This window comes from Macrotis lagotis, chromosome 6, assembly GCF_037893015.1.
Source record: "Macrotis lagotis isolate mMagLag1 chromosome 6, bilby.v1.9.chrom.fasta, whole genome shotgun sequence".
Classification (NCBI taxonomy): Eukaryota; Metazoa; Chordata; class Mammalia; order Peramelemorphia; family Peramelidae; genus Macrotis; species Macrotis lagotis.
The window spans coordinates 16,304,999-16,328,069 of NC_133663.1; the positions used below are offsets into that span (position 1 = coordinate 16,304,999).

A 23,071-nucleotide genomic window follows, 5' to 3' on the forward strand; every position below is an offset into this window, starting at 1 on the left:
TTGCTTCAATATTTTTCCCACAGTTTCTATCACTAGCTGTATTTCCCTCCACTCTCATTTATTCCATTCTCTCTCTCTTCTTTCATCCTGTCCCTGTTCAGAAGTGTTATATCAGAGTACCCTCTCCCATGATCTTCCCTCTTTTCTATCACCTACTCCCCCTTCCCCCCCCCCCATTCCCCCTTATTCTATCCCTTTCCTCTCATTTTTCTCTAGGGTAAGATAGATTTCTATACCCTATTGAATATGTATGTATGTTATTTCCTCTCAGCCATTTCTGATGAGAATGAAGGCTCACTCATCATTTCCCCTTACCTTCCCCCATTCCTTTCCATTGTAAAAGCTTTTTCTTGACTTATGTGAAATATCTTAGCCCCTTCTTTCTCTCCTTTCTCTTCCTCCTAGTACTTTCCTTTATCACCCATTGACTCCATCTTTTTACTGTATCAGAGCATTATATTCAGTTCCTTCCTGTTGCCTTGTCTGTATATGCTCCTTCTAACTGCTCTTATAAATGAGAAAAATTCATATGCGTTATCAGTATCTTCTTCTCATACAGAATACAAACAGATCAAGTTCCTCATAATTAGTCCTTCTCTTCCACCTGAATCCTGTACTTGGAGATCAAACTTTCTGCTTAGCTCTGCTTGTTTCAGAGGAAAGTTTGAAAGTCCCCTGTTTCACTGAAAGTCAATCTTTTCCCCTGAAAGAGGATGTTCAGTTTTGCTGGGTGGTTGATTCTTGGTTGTAAACCAAGATCTTATGCCTTCCAGAAGATCATATTCCAAACCCTATGAGCCCTTAATATAGATGCCAGATCCTGTGTAATCCTGACTATAAGAGCCATGGTAGTTGAATTGCTTGTTTCTGGCAACTTTTAGTATTTCCTCTTTGACTCAGGAGCTTTTGAATTTGACTATAATATTCCCTGAAGTTTTCCCTTTTTTGGATCTCTCTTAGGAGGTGATTGGTGAATTCCCTCAATTTCTATTACTCTCTGCTTCTAGGATCTCAGGGCAATTTTGCTGTATTATTTCTTGAAAAAATGATGTCTAGGCTCTTTTCCTGGTCGTGACTTTCAGGTAGCCCAATAATTTTTAAATTGTCTCTTCTGGATCTGTTTTCAAAGTCAATTGTTTTTACCAATGAGATATTTCATATTTTCTAATTTTTGTGGGGTTTTTTGGTACAGTTTTATTTCTTCCTGATTTCTTGCAAAGTCATTGGCTTCCTTTAGTTCTATTCTGCATTTGAAAGAGTTATTTTCTTTAGAGAGCTTTTTTTGTCTCCTTTTCCAGCTGGCCAATCCTGCTTTTTAAGGCATTCTTCTCCTCATTTGCCTTTTGTGTTGCTTTTTCCATTTGACCTAAACTTATTTTTAACATGTTGTTTTCTTCAGTATTTTTTTTGTATTTCTTTCAAGTTGCTGACTTGGGTTTCACAATTTATCTGCATCACTCATTCCTCCTCCCAATTTTTCCTCTAACTCCCTTAATTGTTTTTCAAAGTCTTTTTGAGCTAATCCATAGTCTGAATCCATTTTGTATTTCTCTTGGATGTTTTAGATACAGAAGCTTTGATTTTGTCATCATATGAGTATGTATTTTGATCCTCCATGGGATCAAAGTAATTTTCTATGGTCTGATTCTTCTTTTTCTGTTGTTTGCTCATTTCCTCAGTCTATGACTGATTTACTGCACTTCCAAGGCTTTGGTGGGGGGGTTGGGGACAATCCCCAGGAATCTTAATTCCTCCAAGTCTTATGAAAGGCTTCAGCACCCTCCTCTCTGCCCTGGAACTGTGAGGGTGGTCCCTGCTCAGCTATGGTGGTGTTGTGGGGGCCCAAACTGCATCCTGGATCTGAGTGTGGGCAAACAGCTGAGTCCTGCCCCAGGGAGAGTAGAGAGGCCTCTACAGCCTCCACCAACCCCCTTACCATCTATGGGCTGGGAGCTCTGAATGTGCTGGGTGGCTCTGGCTGCTTTGAGGCCAGAGTTCCACTCTGTATTCACTCTGGTGTGGCAGAGTACTCTCATCACCCCTTCCAGCTGTTCCTGATGATTAAACCCAGGTGCCTGGCCCAGCTTTTTCCACCCCCATCCCAGTGGAATAGACCTGTCCCAGAGATCTTCTAAGCTGTCTTGAACTGGAAATTGTATCACTCAGTCTTTCTGTGGGTTCTGCCCCTCTAGATTTTGGCTAGAGTCATAATTTAATGGCATTTGGAGTTTTGGGGAGAATGAGTTTCTGGGAATTCCTGACTGATGCCACCATCTTGGCTCTGCCCCCTCAAACCATTTCTACCTCAACTAAAATCACATCTGAAATCATGTTGGTGGTGATCCTTATTTGTCAAGAATGAAAAGAAGTTTGTTATAATGATTCCAACAAATCTTTTCTATTTGATTTTATGTAGCTCTTTCCATTTTAAACCTGAAATGTCTCTTGGACAATTTCCTTAGTTGGATACCTTTTTATACTTTCTTTAAACTGGTTTCACCCTCCATCAAAGTTCCATATGCTTTATGAATTGAATTCTGCTTATATACATGCATCACGCTTCTTCCTAAGAAATCTATAAAGAAACTTATATTCATATAGAGTGCTGCCTTTGGAAGTTATGCTGTCTCAAATAAATACACAAAGCACTTTTCAAAACTGAAAATATTAAAATATGAGGTCCTACTATTAATAAGGTTTAAAAGAAAAGAGAAGGATCAAATAGAAAGATTTCAGGAGGACAAGACGAAAGAGGGGATAAGAACTTAAAAGCAAAAGAGAAAACAGCTCAAAGATGAGGAAATGTTTGATAGGGAAGAAATTAGGAAGGGGAAGTAGTGAAACAAGATAGAAGTTACTGAGAGGAGGTCAAGGAAGTTGGGTGTGAGTCAAGATACTAATGAATTGAACAGCAAAGCAACTATGGAATTGAGAAATAGAACTAAGATGGCTCCCAAAAATTATCTATTCCAATTTTTCATCACAGAGACTAAAAAGAAAAAAAGAGAACTGAGGTTTGCACTTCAGTGAGTATGGAGAGAAAGCATTATTTTGGAGTGATCTGCATTGGCATACATAGCCTTAAGTTTTGACTTGTGACCAAATGGATAATAATTGTACACAAAGTGCCCAATAGTCTTTTTCTTAAGAGGAAAGAGCATAGGTATCAAGAAAATGGAGGATTGGCTTCAATTCAAAAATAAAAGCGTAAGAAAGGATGCATAAAGGCAGGTAACCATCCCAATCTATGTCAGGAGGTGACAGTTTGGAATCATGCCCCACCAAAAAATAGAAAAGAAAGGCAAAGTGGGCTGACCCTTGGTGAAAGAAACAGATTAAAAAGTCTCTCTCATTAGGAAAAAGTTCAGCATTCTGGAGAGGAGGAAGCTGTTTGTCTTCCAAAGAATGATGGCCGATGAGAGACCATCCAGTAAGAATATATGGAAGACGACAAATAAAGGTGGTTGGTACCTCCCTCAGAAAGCATTCTGTGGCACTTGCAAACCTCAAACAACAATATTGAAGTTTCCTGTCTCCCTGGAATGTGGGGCTAAGACATGACTGATCTGTCCAAGATTTGTAAAGACAGATGATTGCCACTTCTGAAGATCCTCATGTGTACAAATGATACTGCCAGAAGGAGCCTCAAAAGCTTATTAAAGCCTTGAGTGACAAACTGAAGTCAGAAGGACACAGAAGTGGTGAGTATTGTACAGCTCTCTATCAAAGAAGACAAAGGATTTGAAAGAGAAGCAAATTTGGGAATTAATCAACAGGTTTAAAAGCCAGTGTCTGAATTTGGATTTCTGGACCACAGAATAAAATACAGAAATTACAGCATCCTGACCAAGGATAGTCAGGCTAATAACTAACAAAGGCTAGAAAGAATGGAGTCTTGCAAATCCAATCAAAGGGGTTTTAAAAATTGAAGACAGAGAAAGGAAGCTGATTATTTATATGCATTAAGCTAGATACTATAGGAACAGGTAGGTGGCATAGTGAAGAGAGTGCTAGGTCTGGTAAATTCAAATCTGGTCTCAGACACTTATAATCTGTGATCCTGCGCAAGTCACTTAAATCTGCCTCAGTTTCCTCATCTGTAAAATGAGTTGAAGAAGGAAATGGAGAAGGAAATTATTCTAATATCTCTGCCAAGAAAACCCCAAATGGGGTCACCAGGAGTCAGACATAACTGAAAAACTGATTCTCAAATAACACAGTAAATAGTTGTAACATAGAAGAAATACCTAGAATTTTAAAATTAAAAGAAATTACTTTAAAAAATCAATGGTATTATAAGTCTATAGACAAATGAACCCTACATGGATAAAAAAAGAAAGATGAGCTACAATGCTAGTGCAAAGAAGCCAGCTTGGTCTAACATATATTGCTAAATAAGGCTTGGTGGAATAAGATCCAGGACTGATTCACTGCTCTGGGAGAATGGACCTTATTTAGAGGAAATAAAAGGTTAAAGAGGGGCAGGGGAGAAGAAATGGGACATCATTTTATATTAAAAAAGATATACCCATGTGAGGGAAAATCATAGTGGAGAATATTTGCTTGAAGATCAGAGAAAATAGAAAAAGATCAAATGAGATAGTATATGTAAAGTGCTTTGAAATCTTTAAATGGTTACATGAATATTAGCAATTATAATTAGAGATATAAATGATCATATTATTAAGAGTAAATGGAAATAAAGAAAAAAGATGAAGATGTCAAGAAGCAGCTTTGTCACACTAGCCTGATACAGGAATTCAACTGAATCCAATCAACCACTGGAGCGCTCTGTCAAAATAGACTAGCTCCTTATTTCTTGACTTGCCATAATGATGATTTCATTTTTCCAAAGGTAAGGAACCAACAAAAATTAGTTCTACTGAAGATTGGATTCACACTCAAAAAGAAGAGGCCACTTCTGGGTTGAAAATTATCCTGGGTTGGATAAAAGTAACCATTCCGTCTTTGAATCTGGCTAACAAAGTAGAGGAACATCAGAAATAGTGTAATATACTTCCTGGATTTGGCAGAATTCAGCTCAGAGGGTTCAGAGAAAGGATTGGGAGGATTCCATGGATTGAGATTCTAAATGGGTCATCAGGGCTAGAGGGTTAGAGAAAACTAAAGAAAAAACTGAAGATAGAAAGAAAAAATAATTATTATGAATTGGAAAGGGAGGATTTTTCCTCCAGGGAAAACTGTGTAGATGCACAGAGAACTCTTCTTTAAAGATGCATTGAAAATGAAAAGCAAAAATGAATAGTAGAGATGAACACAAAAGGGGGCATTCTTCCAAAAATAAAGTCAGAAGTACTAGTAATGCTCAGAATTATGTGAGAAAATCTAAGAACACAAAAGGGGAATTGGGGCTGTGAAAAAGAAGAGGAAGAAAGAAAAGATAGGACTTCTTACTTATGGTTTAAGGAACAGTGAGAGCTGCCAAAAGTGAAAATACAAATCAACTACACTCTATAGTTAGTATAGCAGAGCAAGTATAGTAGAGAATATGACCGAGTTGTTTTCAGTGATCTCTGAAAGATGGCAGAGAACTGGAGGAGGGACATCGGAAAAGGATAAATGAGCCTTTGTTAAGTTATAGAAAGAATGTGGGGGCACCTAGGTGGTGCAGTGGACAGAGCATTGGCCCTAGAGTCAGGAAGACCAAGATTCAAATATGACCTCAGACACTTAGTAATTGCATAGCTGTGTGACCTTGGGCAAGGCACTTAAACCCATTGCCTCACAAAAACATTACACATATATATATATATATATATATATATATATATATATATATATTTATAGACAGAGAGAGAGAGAGAGAGAGAGAGAGAGAGAGAGAGACGGGGAGAGAGAGAGAGAGAGAGAGAGAGAGACGGAGAGAGAGAGAGGGAGAGAGACGGAGAGAGGGAGAGAGACGGGAGAGAGGGAGAGAGAGAGAGAGAGGGAGACGGAGAGAGAGAGAGGAGAGAGGGAGGGAGACGGAGAGAGAGAGAGAGAGAGAGAGCGGAGAGAGAGAGAGAGAGAGAGGGGAGACGGAGAGAGAGAGAGAGAGAGAGGGGAGACGGAGAGAGAGAGAGAGAGAGAGAGACGGAGGAGGAGAGAGAGGGGGAGAGAGAGGGGGAGAGAGAGGGGGAGAGAGAGGGGAGAGAGAGGGGGAGAGAGAGGGGGAGAGAAGGGGGAGAGAGAGGGGGAGAGAGAGGGGGAGAGAGAGGGGGGAGAGAGGGGGAGAGAGGGGGGGGAGAGAGGGGTGGAGAGAGGGGGGGGAGAGAGGGGGGGAGAGAGGGGGGGGAGAGAGAGGGGGAGAGAGAGAGGGGGTGGAGAGAGAGAGGGAGAGACAGAAAGGAGACAGAGACAGAGACAGAAATCTTGCTTGGTCAAGCCTGTAAAGGTCAGTTTGTAGTCTTTGGATACTACTCTCCCATAGAAAGAGAATGTGGACTCTGCAAGATAAACGAGACTGACTGTGATTTCTGACAGAATTCTATCATATATCATGAATCAATCCATTAGTTAATATTTATTAGCTACCCACTAAGTGTCAGTAGGCATTGTGCCAAGCTCTGGAGTTAAAAAAAAGAAGCAAAAGACAGTTCCTTCCTCAAGGAATTGTCAATGGACTAGATTGTTAAAGAGATGGTGAACGAATTTTCAAAAAACAATACAGTAATCACAGAGAACCAACAGGTTTTCAGTAATAACAGGTCATGTTCCATTTCCAGCCCTGCCTTTTATCGTTTTAGGAAAGTGGGGAGAAAAAAAATTGACACATTCATCTTGTGGGAGTGACCATTATATGGAGCAGATAGTACAATATAATACAGTTAGGCAGAGTACAAACTGGATGAATGGAAGGATCCAATGAGTAATCATTATAAGTTGATATAAGCTTGGAAAAAAGATTGCCCCAGGTCCTGTTTTGTTTAATATTTTAATAGTTGATTTAAGATAAAGTAGATATCCAAGTCAAACACACAAATGATGAAAAACTGGGAGGAATCAAAATGATCTCTAATGACTCAAATGTTTGACAAATGTAATAGTATGAGATTTAAGAGGGGAAAAAAAGGAATACCTTATGGATGTGTTTAAATAGAAAAAAATCAACCTCAATGTTATTAGTACAAGCTGGGCAAAGTGTGAAGGCATGGCCAGGCAGCAGGGAATCTGAACAGAATCTCAGTATTTGAATGGACTACAAGCTCCATATGACTCAAAACTGTGCTATGGCAGCTAAAAAAGTTTATCAAATATTAAACTGCATTGATGGGTCCTGGGAGAAGTAAGTGAATAGTCACACTGTATTCAAGCCTCTGTTGAGAGTTCTGCTCTGGGTAGGACATTTTAGGAAGGATACTGAAGCAGGAGAGGTTCTGAGCAGGGCAATCAGGATGAGGAAAGAAGATGATGATGATGATGATGATGATTATGCAATTGCAAAATATGTAGTGAATATCAGTTTTGAAGGAGCTGGGATAATTAGCTTGAAGAAGAGGAAAATCAAGGAGTGGAGAGACAGAAGTATAGAAAGAGAGGGGCTGTCTACAAGTATTGGAAGGACTGGATTAGATTGCTCTTCTTGGCTCCAGAAGACACAACTAGAACTAAATTGGTGCAAGTGTCAAAGGTTCCATTTTAGGCATGTAAAGGAAAATTTCCCAACTCTGGCAGTCATCCAAAAGTCTAACAAGCTACTTTGGGAGGTAGCAGGTGATATCTCTGTAGAGCCATACATAGTATGCATAGTCACTGTGTAAGATGATGCCCAGCATCCATCAGAACTAATAAACATGGTTAATAAGATTCTGTGCACTTTGATATCTTTATTGAGGAAGAATGTCCCTTTGGATTAGAGAATCTATTCGTCAAACAAAGGTATAAACTTGATATCAACAATTCCTAGAACACCTCTCTTCAAGCTAATTGTCTGAGAGAAGAGAACTTCGCACAAATTGAATGAAGCAATAACATATCAGAGCAAATGTGTCCTTGTTGGTTGAAGACAGTCATTCTGATTCAGTCTCCCTGACCTGCTTAAGCAAAGGTAATCCAGTGAACCTTGACAAGTTTGAAGACTTGGACATCCCTTCAGTGGCTAAAAGCTGGATCAGGACCCAGACACAGTGAGGAAAACCAGTTTGGGGAATGTATAAGGTCACCAATCTTCGGAGACCAGCTGAGTTATTGCCCTTCTACACAATCTCCACAATCATTTCCTTTTAGAAATTCACGGGGATACTTTGAGCAGAATGGTGATTTTATTAGAATACCACAGAGGGAAAACAGAACTTCCATCGACTAGGAGTCTTGAGTTACCCTTTGACTATTTGTGATCTCTAAGCCTGAACTCACTCTCCCCAGGGAATTTGTGTGTGCAGTGGGAGAGTATTTCAAAAACTTTTAGGGGGAATGCTTTGTGACAGCTATAGCATCTTAGTAAATGACCCTTTTCTAAAAGTCAATTAAGTCTGGATGGCTGAAAATCACTGAGTAGTATTCCATATGGGGATTCATAGACTCTAGTAATTTTTAAAACCCTCCAAAGGTTATCCTTGATTGACCCTTAAAAGAAGTAGGCAGGAACATTGAGTCACATTCTGCCAGTCTAAGTAAAAGCTAGGGAAATTGACTCAGAAGGAGAAGGTTCTGGGTTTCTTTTTTTCCAAAAAGGAAATTCCTTCCAAATCCAAGACTCTGAGGGGTTCTTTTTTTCAATTTTCTTCTGAGGTTTTGTTTGGGTTTTTTTTGTTTCCTGAGATTCTTTGATTCTATGATTGTGTCCCCATAGAGAAACTCTCTGCTTCTTGTAAAATTTCAGGTGATAATCATCAACTAAAAAGTACCTCTGAATCTTATAAAGATAAAAGTGGCCAGTTTGCATATACAGGGAGTCTACGGGTTTGGAGCTTGAAGGCTTTTAGTCATAACCTAATCCTGCTTTGTTTTGGTTGGGTTTTTAAAGCCAAACAACATGCAGTTAGTTCCCAATTACAACCGTCACACCATCTTTGTGAGGTAGTTTGTGCGGTGGAAAGAGGGCAGGATTTGGAAATCAGAAGACAAAGTTTCAACTCTCAGCTCGACCATACTTCCTTCCCTTCTCTGCTCTTCAATTTCCTCCCATGTAAAATGAGAATGGTGACCAAGAACCATACTGTCAAACTCAGATAGAAATGGATCCCTGAGGGCCGGGGATTGACTTAGAAAAACCACAATATTATATCCACCTACCATGTTTTGACTTATTTTGTTTAAGATTTCCAATTACATTTTAATCTGGTTCAGGAGGTACTTGGGAGTTTTACAGTTCTCTTGTGGCTCTTAGGCCTCTAGTTTGACATCTCTAGAATAAATGACCTCCCAGGTCCTTTCCAGCTCAAAATCTAAGGTCTCACAACCTTCATTTTATGGAGGATGAAATTAATATCCAGAGAATTCAATTAATTTTCCTAGAGTCACAATGGGTTAGGCTATATATATATATATATATATATAATCTCCTGATATCAAAATCCAAGGTTGTTTCTACTCCACTGGCTCAATCTGTCTAGTTGGGGTGATCCAGTGACCCACTACCCATGCTTTCTCCCCTCTAATGCATTGAGGAATTTTTTGAATTCTTAAAAACATGAAAGTTTTCAGAGACTTTTCTTTGAACAAGGAGACAGGAATGGAGGTAGGTGAGCATCTGGGCAATGTTCAGAGGCAGAGATTCAAGAGAGGGAAGGGCAGCATGTAATCAACTGAGTTAGGGCTCAGAAAAGGGAGGTAAATTTACCCAAGGTCACACAGTAAGTAATGTCAGAACCAAGACTAGAACTGAGGTGGATAGAACACTGAGTCTGTAGTTATAAAGACCTGAGTTCAAATCCTGCGTACCTACAAACTTGTACGACTCAGGGTAAGTCACTTGACCTCTCTTTCCTCATTTATAAAATGGGATGATAACAATGCAGGCCTCCTAAAGTTGTTGTGAAGATAAAATGAGAAATATAAACTTCTTTGTTAACCTTAAAGTGTCTAGCTATTAGAAGGTGGCAGAACAGATATGGCAAATGTAGATAATATGATGATAATAATAATAATACATATTAAGTCTGAAGCATCCAGTAAGAACACACAGGTAGAAAGGTGGGAATGGATCCTAAGCTTCTGGGCCAGAAGTAAATGGTCTGTGAGTTATCAGCACAGAGGTAATTGTAGTCACCATAGGAGTTGATAAGGTAGATTGCCCTTGGAAAATATGAATATAAGCAAGAAGGAAGCCAGTCAAGGATAGAACCTGGAGAATAAAGGGCTAAATGAGAAACCAGAAAAGAAGGGGTGAGAAATGGGATCTAACCAGTCCATGACTGACCCAAGGAGTCAGAGGAGAAGAAAATGTCAACAAAAAGTGAGAAATCATGTCAAATGCTTCAGAGAACTCAACAAAAGCAACAAGTGAAAGAGCCTCAACAGAGGGATGAGTTAGGGGAAGTTAAGGAAAGTAGGTGGTGAGAAAGGAGACACAACAAAGGAAGGGAGGGTCAAGATGGCAGAGGAAGCATGGCAGCTTTGTGGTTCTCCAGGGTCAAGACAAGCCTTTGTTAAGAATCTGGCTTTTTACCAGTCCTATTGCATTGGGTTAGAGAAGCCAACCAATATGGAAACTCCCTCTTGCAAAACACATGGGCTGCAATTTAGGGTCTTAGAGAATTATTTGGGGCAGTGGAAGGTTACCATGACTTGTTCAGATGTGTATGAGGTGAGAATTAATTCTGGGTCTACCCCTTAATGTCTCTCTTGTTTAGGATGATTAACAGTACACTAACCCCCCCCTCCCCGCCAATTTGGGGTAGATAGAGCACTGGTCTTGCAGTCAGGAAGTTTCATCTTCTTCCTGAGTTTAAATCTGGCCTCAGATACTTACTAGTTGTATGACTCTGGGCAAATTATTTAACCCTCTTTGACTCAGTTTCCTCATCTGTAAAATGAGCTGGTAACAGAATAGCAAACCACTCTAGTATCTCTGCCCAGAAAGCCCCAAATGGGATTAGAAAATGTTGGACATGACTTACAACAACAGTACACATTTTTACATATCACTTTCAGTGCCTCATGTAGGATTTGGGGAAATGCAAAACTTTTCTGGGCCTTGGATGCATCATAGAGAAAATGAAAGGGTTATATTGGATAATCTCTAGGGCCCTTTCTAGTTTAAAAGTCTGTAATCCTATGAAACTAGACTCCTGACTCCTCCAGGGAATACAAGGTGCAGAGAAATGACTGCCAAGTAGTCCCATTGGAAGAATGAAGTAAAAATTATTACTATCATTGTCTCCCTGAAAACAAACTGGAGAAAGCAGAGGAAAAGGTGCCAGGGAGGTCTTTCATCTGTGATAAATACTCCAAGACTGTCCCAAGGTCATCCACAATCAGGGGACCTTCCTATGGTTTCCCCTAAAGATTCATAGCATAGGGACAGCTAGGTGGCACAGTGGATAGAGCACTGGCCCTGGAGTCAGGAGTACCTGGGTTCAAATCTGGCCTCAGACACTTAATAATTACCTAGCTGTGTGGCCTTGGGCAAGCCACTTAAAACCCCATTTGCCTTGAAAAACCGATCCATAACATAAAGATAATGGTAGAAATAGTCATTGAAAGTTTAGGGGACCCATTATATATTATCATGCAAGCAAAAAATAAGTATTTATTAAGCACCTACTTCCCAATAGGTGTGGGAGATACAAAGACAAAAATCAAATAGACTTTGCCCTCGAGAAGCTAACATTATATTGAGGGATAACACTGGTACAACATATAAGTTATATGTGTGCATACATATAAACATATACAGTTATTGTAAATAATTCTTATAAACAAAATTCATAAAATATATGTGAAGTAAATGCAAGTTGTTTTTTTGGTAAGAACCACAGCTCAGGGCAAGGGGGAAGAATCACATTTGGTTCTTTTTTTTTTTTTTTTTTTTTTAAGTTTTTGCAAGGGAAATGGGGTTAAGTGGCTTGCCCAAGGCACCACAGCTGGGTAATTATTAAGTGTCTGAGGCCAGATTTGAACCCAGATACTCCTGACTCCAGGGCCAGTGCTCTATCCACTGTGCCACCTCGCCGCTCCAGCCACATAGCCACCCCCACATTTGGTTCTTACAAGGCAGAACTGTGCATGCTACTCTTATTCCCATTATACAGATGAGGAAACTGAGCCTAAGAGAGGTTTCATCATTTGATCAAATCATATTAACCTTTATAAACCTCATAAATGCTAATAATTGTTGATGTTATCATTATTGCCAAGGGTCATCTAGCTCCTAGGTATCGGCTTCATACCCAAGTCTTCCTGGTTCTAGGTCCAGGACTCTCTCCAGTAGACCCCATTGTCCACTTCAAACATACTATGTATAGTTCAGAGGTACCAGGGATTTAGAGCAGATAAAAGTTTTTAAATCTGGTAGAGTATGTTGTTTCTCATGAAAGTCAAGTGTTGAGATTGATGAAGATCCTTTAAATTTTGGAATTTGACAATTCAAAGATCCAAATTTGGAGGGCCTTTAACAATCTTGGTTCAACTCCTTTCTCTTACAGAGAAACTGAAACCTATCTTCTCTAAGGTTTTTTGGGGGGAAAATCCATCTACCTTCTCATCTCTATAAGTTGATCACTGAATATTTCTTTTTTTTTTTTAAGATAAACGAATGGACTAAATAACCTTTTAGGAACGTTTCAATCCTGAGCCTTAGAATCTGAATGTTATTTTTTAAAGGATATTGTGTTGGGCTGTGATTTTCTTTTCTTCTAGCAATGCTGCACTCTTGTGGCCTCAGTGATTAGAGCATGTAGAAAATTTTTGACTTAAACAACAGCAAAATTACACCATGAAATTTGCTGTGAAATGTCACAAAATGCCCACATTCACAGGCTTACATGATTGAATGGGACCCTAGTGGTCTTCTAGTCCAACCCTTACCAGAAAAGGAATCCCCCTATGATCATACTTGGTGTCCTTGTAGACCTTCAAGGCTTATAAAGCACTTGAAATAATTATCATTTGATCCTCACAACAAAACCTCTTCACAAAAACCCCAAATAAGGAAGCTGAGGCTTAGAGAGAGGTCAGAGAGCTTGTCTAGGGTCTCACAATTAGGAATTACCTGAGGCAGGATCTGAACTTAGGACTTCAAGTCCTCTTGATGATCTTCATCCTTCATCATGGTGATGCCATGACAAGCACATGAATTGGATTTGAGTGAGGATTGGATTTGAGTTTTCTAAGTCATCAACCTCACTTTCTCCCCCCAGAGCCATCTAGGTCCCAGTGACCAGATATGAATCAGGACTATTGATGATGGCCCTGGGGCAGCCAGGATTAAGTGACTTGCTCAAGGTCACACAACTTTTAAGTATCAAGCATCTTTGAGTCCAAATTTGAATTCAGATCTTCCTGACTCCAGGGGGTGGTGCTCTATCCACTGGGCCACTAACTACTATTCACACAGAGTACCTCCCAAGAGAGTTCATTTCTCATGGATGGGAATCTCCAGCTTCTAAATGATAGCATCTCTGTTCTCAGAGATGCAACGTGTTAGAGTGGAAAGAATTAGACTTGGAGCAGGAAGCTGGATTTGGAAAAGAAAACCTGGTTCAGTCACTTATCCATGTGACCTTGAACATACCACCTGTCCAAGGTTCAAAGATTTCATCTATAAACTGAGGGATATTGAGCTTCAGTGGCTCCTAACTTTCCTACCCCCCAATCCCAGCATATTTTTGGCCCCAGGTTTAGAAAAGGGGAAAAAATGGTGTGATCTCTTAGATCGAGGGAAGGCAACTAGGTAATAGGGAACCAAGTGGTCCAAGCTGTTGAGTTTGGACCTTTGGAAAGCACATGTCTCCTAAAGCAGGAAAACCTGGGCTCAAATTTGACCTCAGACATTGTCTAGCTATGAGACTCTGGACAAATCACTCAAACTCTCTCAGTCTCAGTTTTCTCATCTCTAAAATGGGAATAATAACAATAGCCTCTACTTCCCTGGCTTGTTGTAAGGATAGAATGAGATGTTTTTCAAAGTTCTCTACAAATAACTTAAATATCTATATAAAAGCCATTGATCATGACACTGAGGCCCAGAGAGAGGAGATGACAGAGTCTGAATGAGAAGTCAGTTCATGGAACCATAGATCTAAAGCTAAAGTGTCCTCAAAGATCATTTAGTCCATCTCCCTCATTTCACAAATGAGTAAGCTGAAGCACGGGATAGTTAAGTTTCTTGTCTAAGCTAACATAGGTAGTTAAGCCTTAGAGGAGAGATTCTAGACCATGCCATCTGACTCCATACCTCAATGTTCTTTCCACTGCACCATGCTTTTCACCCCCCAACCCATCCTCCACTCCCTATATTGCACTCCTGCTGTGAACTATCAACAGGAAAAGAGATGTTTAAATATGGGAATTACATTACTGTGTAGCATCTCAGTAACTTTTTTCTTTTTAAAAATGGGTTTCTAAGAAAAGACTCCACAATGTGGAGCAGAGAGTTGTTCCCCAGATATCAAGAGGCAGGAATTCAAATCCTGAGAGTATGAGCTATGTGATTAGGGACAATCCCTCAATAAGCCTCAGTTTTCCTTCTGTACAATGAGATTCAAATGCTGCCTCTCACACTTAAAATCTATGTAACCTTGGGCAATTTGCTGAACTTATTTGGGACTTGGTTTCTTTATCTGTAACTTTGGGGGGAGAATTGAATTAGGTGAGCCTCCAGGGTCCTATGAACTTGCCCAAGGTCACATAGCCAGAGGCAAAATTTGAATGCAGTTCTTCCTGACTCCAAGGCTGGTCTTCTATCCTTCATGCTAAACCATCCCTTGTCATGTACCCAAGAGGTATGTAATAAATTAAATTCATTTCGGTAACTATCTATTTAAAACCTCAGTGTTTGTTGATTAATTGAATCTCCAACCCTTAGCAGTTCATGGGAGCTTGCTTCACTTGACCTACTTTGAAAAAGAATTCCAACCCAGTTTGTGACTTGTGGCCAAATTAAAAATGAGACTCCCCAAGGCCTCCAGTCCTGCAGGAGTCTACCACACATGGCTGGTTGTCTTATGCTTAGCTCCACTAAAAAATTTTAGGAAGTCAACTCATTTTCCCACTCATGGAGCATGGTTATCAGCAGGTCCAGGCCAACCTGGACCATATATCATACAATTCCCAATGAAATCGATTACTAGAAAGTTTTAAAGCAAAGTTTGGTTCATTTGTAAAGATGTCATTAAATCATAGTCATATCTGAATAGCTAGTATGCTAGATAGCCACAGTATGACTACATCAATGGACCAAAGAAGTGGTTTCTATGATCAATGATTTCACCCATTTAAAAAGATATAATGGATATGAGCCTTAGCTTCCTCATCTGAAAATGGCAGAAATTGATCTAGGAGGAATTCTAAGTTTCTTTTCAGTTCTAAATATTGATCCTAAATTCTTTCCTTTCTAAAGTGCCTGTTACTAATTTTATTTCCTACTATTTAATGGTATATTCAGGAATTATGGAAGGTTCATAACAAAACTATGAACATATATTTAGAGAAACCTTCAGTAAATTTGTAAGTGGACAAGTGGCATCAAGGAGGAAGAGATTAAAGGAATTTTAAATTCTCCCTCAGGAAGGTTCTCGGGATCCAGGGTTAAAGAAACCTTAGAGATCATCTCATTTAACTCTTCCATTGTATGGATGAGGAGCCCACACTCTAGAGAGAAAATGGAAGTTGCCCATGGATACTAAGTGGAAGAGGCAGAATGGCAATCCGAGTCCTCTTACCACCAAACTGGCTTCGCATCCATTCAAGCTTCTGCTTCACTGTCTATTCATCATCTAATTGAATAAATTTGTTTAGAGTATATGGGATCATAGAATCTCAGGATTTTAGAGCTGGAAGGGACCTCAGAGAACATACATAGAAGATTCTGGACTGGAGTCAAAAGATCTAAATTTAAGTCTTGATTTTATGACTAACAGCCGGTTGACTTTGACCAAGTTGCTCTGTGCCCCAGTTCTGGGTAGTAGTCCCGGTTCTAACATTTATACTAGTATTTGACTGTAGGCAAGTGAAATAATCTCTCTGGAATCTGGTTTTCACATGTGTAAAAAATAATAATACTCACATTACCTACCTCATGGGGTCATTGTAAGGAAAATACATTTTAACTCTAAAATCATGTATTTGATTAGATTCAATTTGGCCAATATTACTTTGGATACTACATGTGCCAGGCCTATTACTAAGAGTTGGGGGATATAAAAGCAAAAATAAAACAATTCCCATACTTAAGAAACTTATGTTCTACTGAGGAGAAATAACATGAACACAGGTAAGTACATATGGAATAAATAAAAGTAATTTTAGGTTGGACCAAAAGGAGGGGTCTACAGGAGGTCCAGGACCTGACAGAGGTGCTATTTAAGCTATGCTTTGAAATTTATGCATAGTTCATTGTTATATAAGTGAGATGTGTTGTTACACCATCATCGAAGTCTTGATAAATGTGGGTCTCCGTTTCTCTATTAAGGTTCCTTCCATCTCTAAATACTCTATGTCGCCAAAAAATTGCTTTTTATTGGATTACCTTCAAGTCATCAAACAATGTTATTCCCTTAAACTCTTATTATTACTTGATCAAAGATTTAGAGCAGGAAGGGACCTTTAGTGGGGGTAAAAGAAAAAGAAGCTTTAATAACTGACATTTTGCTTAAGAATAAAATCTCATGGTGTGCATATGTGTTTGATCTTCCATAGAAATTGTCCGAGCGATGACCCATGTGATAAACCAGGGAATGGCCATGTACTGGGGTACATCAAGATGGAGTGCTATGGAGATTATGGTAATTTGACTTCTTCTTTGAAAAAGCTATCAAGTTTCTTTTTTAAAAAAAACAAACATCTGTACAGTAGATAGAGCACCAGTCTTGGAGTCAGGAGGACCTGAGTTCAAATCTGAACTCAGACACTTAATAATTGTCTAGCTGGGTGATCTTGGCCAAGTCACTCAACACCATTGCCTTTAAAAAAATCTATTACCCTATGCAAATCATCTATGAAATCTGAAAGGGAATTTGGAAATTATGAGTGTCTTCTATGCATGTGGGCACCCTCCTGGTGTGGGAATTCCCTCTGCCATCACAGAAAGCTCCATTCTCTCTAACACAAAGTAAGTGAATGGCTCCTTGCTGGAAGCATACAGAGTTCAATGACTAGTTCAGGATTAGCCAGTAAGAGTCAAAGGATTTTTATGACATGAAGACTAGCATTCTATCCATTAAAATACTCTATCATCAAAATCAAGTTTAAATCACAATTCAGCAAAGTTCTTTTCTAACCTTATTCCAGAGGACATAAAGTAGGAGGGAGGTATACACAGGAAGCCCAGTCAATCTGTTATGGTTAAATGGTGCATGGTTCTTGTTACTACTAGAAATAGCAGGATTCACGGGGTTTATGGATTATTTATGATATTAAATAACAACCATGTTGTTAAGAATGTTACTGCATGGGAAAGGAAAAAAAGTGGTGTAGTCATTTTTAGTCAGTGATGTATTTGTTATCCCTGAAAGAAAGAATTATATCTTACAAGTTTTAGGGAAAGTTATGGGCTATTAGTCTGGACTAAGTTAACTTCTAGACTTCAAACTGACAAACTTGTTTTGGCTCTCTATTCAACCAAATCTCTAAGACAGGTTTAACAAAAGTCATACCCTGTCTAGGATATGGAGAATGGGTATGGCTTTTCTATCCATATCTAAAAAGATCCCTGATCCTAAGTATAGACTATATGGTGCTGATAATAGATCCTTGCTGCACTCTGTTTTCAAAATTTGTTCATCCAGAACTTCTGTCTGTTTTTCTCTCTCTCTCTTAAACATAAACACAAACATATGGACTCACCTATGTACAACATATTTATTCATAATACATACTATGAATTCCTCAGTGTGGGGAACTCCACATGTAGACACTCCTTCCACCAATACCAGAGATATCCCTCTCATTTGTAGCTTATAGATGTAAACAGAAACAGTTCTGTTGAATGCTTCACGGATTCTATTGTAATTTGGGGGGCATCCTGGAGAGTCTTGTGGGGATAGAAGAATCCCCAGAAGTTATGCACAAAGTTTGTTTTCTGTTGTCTCCTTGTTTATGGCTTGACAAGTCTGGCTTCATACATTAGGAAAGAATACTGGAGCTAAGGTCAAAGGCTCCTAGGTTCAGATACTAGTTCTGCCATTTATGGCCTTTGTGGTTGACCTTGGTCAAGTTTTTCACCTCACTGGACCTCAGTTACTTATCTGTAAAATGAGGAATTTGCACTGGGTGGCCTTTAAGGCTATAATCCTTTTTTCCCCTCTAGATGATGTTTTCTTCTAGTCAGATGGTTAGCTGTAAAGACTTCTCATCTAGGTAAATGGCCTTGATGTTTTGGGCCAATTATTGGTAATTCTATATTTCCAATCAGATTGACAGTAAACAAAATCTTACAAATTCTCAGAAACACACTGTATAAGGAACCAAACCCCAACTTCACAATGGAAAGTCCAATTCCTAATGATTCCTTTATACTCTTAGTAACGAAAATTGAAAAGTGGTGCCCTATTGCTAGTGATTCCGTTATGTAAATTTAGATAGAACTACCTTCTTCACATAAGCTGAAATTCTTGCCTTCCAGTTATTGAAAATTTTGCCAGCACATGAGATCCTTGTATTTGAATTCCAGCTTAAAATAACATCATTAATATTATTGGCTATTTAATCTATTAACAATCTAACAAATAAGACAAAGATCTATCAAAACTGTCCACAATGTATTAATTCGTGGTTCTAACCATCAACTATGACCGCTGGCTGTAAACATGGTCCTACCATGAGTCTCCATCAAGATGGCAATCCAAAATTCATCTTAAGCATTCTCTTCACAATGTTTCATCTCAAGATAAGAATTAAACTCAGTTTTCTAGGAAAAGTCTCTTCATTCCCTCTTAAAGATGTCATCTAATGATGTCTCTCAAATAAAGAAGTTCTCCTTTAGTCCTTCTCTCTTGAAACAATCTCTCAGCTTTGAAAGTAAACTCTCTAAAGGAGAGTTAAAAAGATTCTCTTCAAAAGATTCTATTCCTTCAAGATACTATCTTAGTTTCTGTTGGAAAGAGTATCGGTAGCTAGGAGTACAATCTCAAACAATAATCATAACTCTTCAAGTATCAACATACAGTATCTCCCACAAGGTTGGACCCAATGATGGCAGAAAGGTAAGACAATTGAGTCATGGTGTTATTTATTGTGAGGGCAGCTAGGTGGCACAGTGGATAGACTATTGGTCCTGGAATCAGGAGGATATGTTCAAATCCAGCCTCTGACAGGTAATAGCTGTGTGACCTTGGGCAAGTCACTTAATCCTGACTGCCTCACATCCAAGGCCATCTCCCATCATCCTGATTCCTATCTGACCACCAGATCCAGATAGCTCTGAAGGAGAAAGTGAGGCTTGTGTCGTAGCACAGCACCCCTCACTCAAAATCCAATTCATAGGCTTGTCATGGCATCACCTCCCTGATGTTATGGTCTTCTTCAGAAATGAAAGACAAAAAAAAAAAGTATTTATTGTGACTAGATCATGGCTGAAGAGGAGGTTCTACTCTCTTCCATTACCATCCTTTTTTTTTTTTTTAACTTTTGAACTGCCCTTTTATTACAGATTATGGGGGTCTCTCTTAAACCCTCATCACCTACATGCTATTCCATTTGTCAAGAAAAGCTCCTTCTTTGGATTTCCCCAAAATAAACTTTAGACTTTCAAAAGTGTGCTACAATGAGAAGAAGAATGGCTCTGGAAACAAACAACTTGGTTTTAATCCTGCTGCTGATTCTTGCTCCCTTTGTGACACTAGAAATTGAAATGACTTGCCCTTCTCCAGTCCAGACTTCCATTTCTTTTTTTCTTCCCCCCACTGTGCATGCAAAAATAAGTTTCAACATTCACTTTTAAAACCTTGAATTCTGAATTCTCTTCCTTCCTCCTACTCTATTCCCCCTCACTGAGAAATCAAGTTATTTCATATAGATTAAACAGGTATAGTCATGAAAAACATTACCATAATAGTCCTGTTATAAAATAAACATCAGACTTCAGTTTCCTAAAACATAAAATGAGACAGACAAGAAAACTGCTGATGTCTTTTCCAGTTCTAGGTCAAAGGTGCTATATAACCTTCAGACTCTTAAGAATTTATATTTGAAAAATACCAATCAAAAACACTTTTATAGAGAATTATAAGTAGTTTACTTAAGTAGAATTCAAATACAAGGATCTCATGCGCTGGCAAAAACTTCAATGACTGGAAGCAAGAATATCAGCTTATGTGAAAAAGGTAGTTCTATCTAAATTTATATAAGGAAATCACTAGCAATAGGGCACCACTTATCAATTTTCATTACTAAGGAAACAAAGGAATCATTAGGAATTGGACTTTCCATTGTGAAGTTGGGATTTGGTTCCTAACACAGAACAATGCAAAATGTGCCCAATTTATAAGAATTTCATGTAATATAAACCTTTGAGAGAAACCTCAGAGATTGTTCAGTTCCTGTCCTGATTTAGAGATAAGGTAACAAAGAGAGAATTAAAAAGAAGAGATTTAATTGCTCAGATTCACTTATGGAAGAGGGAGGATTAGAACTCATTTAGACTTAACCCATTAGGAACAAGAACTGAATCTTGACCTGGGGAGTCTTTAAATAAGCCTCATAGACATAAATAATAATTTCATGGAAAACCAATAGTATTTGCCATAAGAGAGGACAAAAGGAATAGTTTCAAAGAAATCTGGGAAGATTTACTTGAACTGATCAGAACCAGGAGATCAGTGATAACTATAAAAGGAAAAGCAAAACTTTGAAAGATTTAAGAACATTAACCATGATCCTAGAGGCTGATGAGAATAATGATGCTCTCCACTTATGGGCACAGTGGAAATGGGCTCACAATACAAAATAAGTCATAACTGCTTTTGAATATGACTAATGTGTTTTGCTTTGCTACATATGTGTCTTATAATAGTTTGTTGTTTTTTCTTTTTTTTCTTTTTTCTCTATTGTTGAGGATAAGGGGAATAGGAAGGAAAATGAGAGGGTAAGAAGATACCCTGTCTCTCACATCCAAAAGAAAAGCAAACATAAGGAAGCTCAGAATGACAGTCAAACAGGATCACTTAGAAACTTAGATATTGAATTTATATATTTTAACAGAAAAGCAAGCTGTACAATTTAAATGAAAATGACTATCATTTGATGTCAAGGAAATTTACTGTTTAAAAAGGAAAGTAATAGAAAATTTGGGTTATAATTTCCTTTACTAATTTCTTGTCAAGTGGTTATTTAAGACTTATCATATTGCTCTAAGAGAAGGACTTTTTGAAATTGTGTGCAGATCAAAACATCATAAGGACATTTGGAAAAGATTTCATATGACCTCATTAATTCAGAATGTACTAATTTAGGACTTCAGGGACTTTAAGGCAGTTTCAAAATAAATATGGGAAAAGGATTTGCTGAGGAAACCAATAGAATAGAGCATTTCTGAAAAACAGTATAGTATCATGGGGTAGGAGAGCTGGCTAGGGAGTCAGAAAGAGACCTATTCCAGTCCAGTTTCTGATGCAAAGTGACTGTGTGACTGGACAACTCACTGAACTTCTCTGAGCCATTTTTTAAAGTATTTTTTTTTAAAGATTATCAACTATACAGAAGATGCTCATTGCAGGATAAAGAAAGTGGCTTATGTGGAACTCATTTGACCAATGAAATCACAGGCCTGATCCAAGTAAACAAAACCAAGTAGATTTTCTGGCAAGAGACTTGAAATCAAGATCAATGGGTTGCAAGTATTGAGAAAAAAAAACACTTCTTGAAGATTAATGGTAATTCTAATTCTATACCATGATTGTCTATTCATTTATAACTTGACTAAAACAAGACCTTTACTAGTCAACATTTAAATGTCCCAATTCCAGTTTCTGTTATGAAACTTTATTTTCTCTAAAATTTTAAATTCTATATTTTTATTTCACTATTTCTATTTTCCCCAATGGAGAGTTAAAAGGTTTCTTATCTTTGTTTATCTTTGTTTATGTTTATCTCTAGGGGTTGTTAAGGAAATAATAGACTGAATTTGACCACCTTTGGAAAGAACCTAAAAGAGCATCTAATCCAAGAATTCTTAACCTTTTTGTGTGCCATTGACTCCATTAGAAACCTAGTGAAGGGACAGCTAGGTGGCACAGTGGATAAAGCACCAGCCCTGGAGTCAGGAGTACCTGGGTTCAAATCCGGTCTCAGACACTTAATAATTACCTAGCTGTGTGCCCTTGGGCAAACCACTTAACCCCATTTGCCTTGCAAAAAAAAAACTTAAAAAAAAAAAAGAAACCTAGTGAAGCCAATGGATCCCCTCCTCATATGAATGTTTCTATATACATAAAATAGTTAGGATTACAAAGAAAACCAATTGTATTAAATATAGATATCTATATATTTTAAAAACGAATTCACAGATATGAAGTTAAAAACCTTGAAGTGATTCAATCTCTCATTTCACAGATGAAGAAACTCAGGCCCAAAGGAGTCAAATGACATTCATCTTTTCTAATTTAACATGAATATAATTATAATGTTTCCATAATATTATAATGCATTCTTCTCCTCTTTTTTTGTAGGAAGCCTACTCTGTAGCTAGACAGTTCAACATGATTCCACCTGTATGTGAACAAGCTGAGTATCATCTTTTCCAAAGAGAGAAGGTGGAGGTACAATTGCCGGAACTTTACCACAAGATAGGTAAGGTATAGAATGGAGCCCATTCATTCTCTCTCAGCCAAGAAGAGTTCAATGATGTGGAAGCCACATACTCAATGTACATAAAAAGTGTTACCAAGATGCTTTTATGATTATTCTTCATTAAGAATGCAGATCCAGGGGCAGCTAGTTGGTGCAGTGAATAGAACACCAGCCTTGGAGTCAG

The 23,071-nt window shown here is 38.4% G+C and overlaps 1 protein-coding gene across 2 annotated transcripts in view; it reads left to right on the forward strand.

The window, feature by feature from the left end:
- Window positions 1-23,071, forward strand: part of KCNAB1 (potassium voltage-gated channel subfamily A regulatory beta subunit 1) — a 490,100-nt gene that overhangs the window by 441,592 nt on the left and 25,437 nt on the right. For both annotated transcript variants that reach the window (XM_074190799.1, XM_074190800.1), the window contains 2 exons: window positions 16,801-16,886; window positions 22,767-22,887. In XM_074190799.1, coding sequence (XP_074046900.1) covers window positions 16,801-16,886; window positions 22,767-22,887 — 207 coding nt within the window. The remainder of the gene's footprint in view (window positions 1-16,800; window positions 16,887-22,766; window positions 22,888-23,071) is intronic.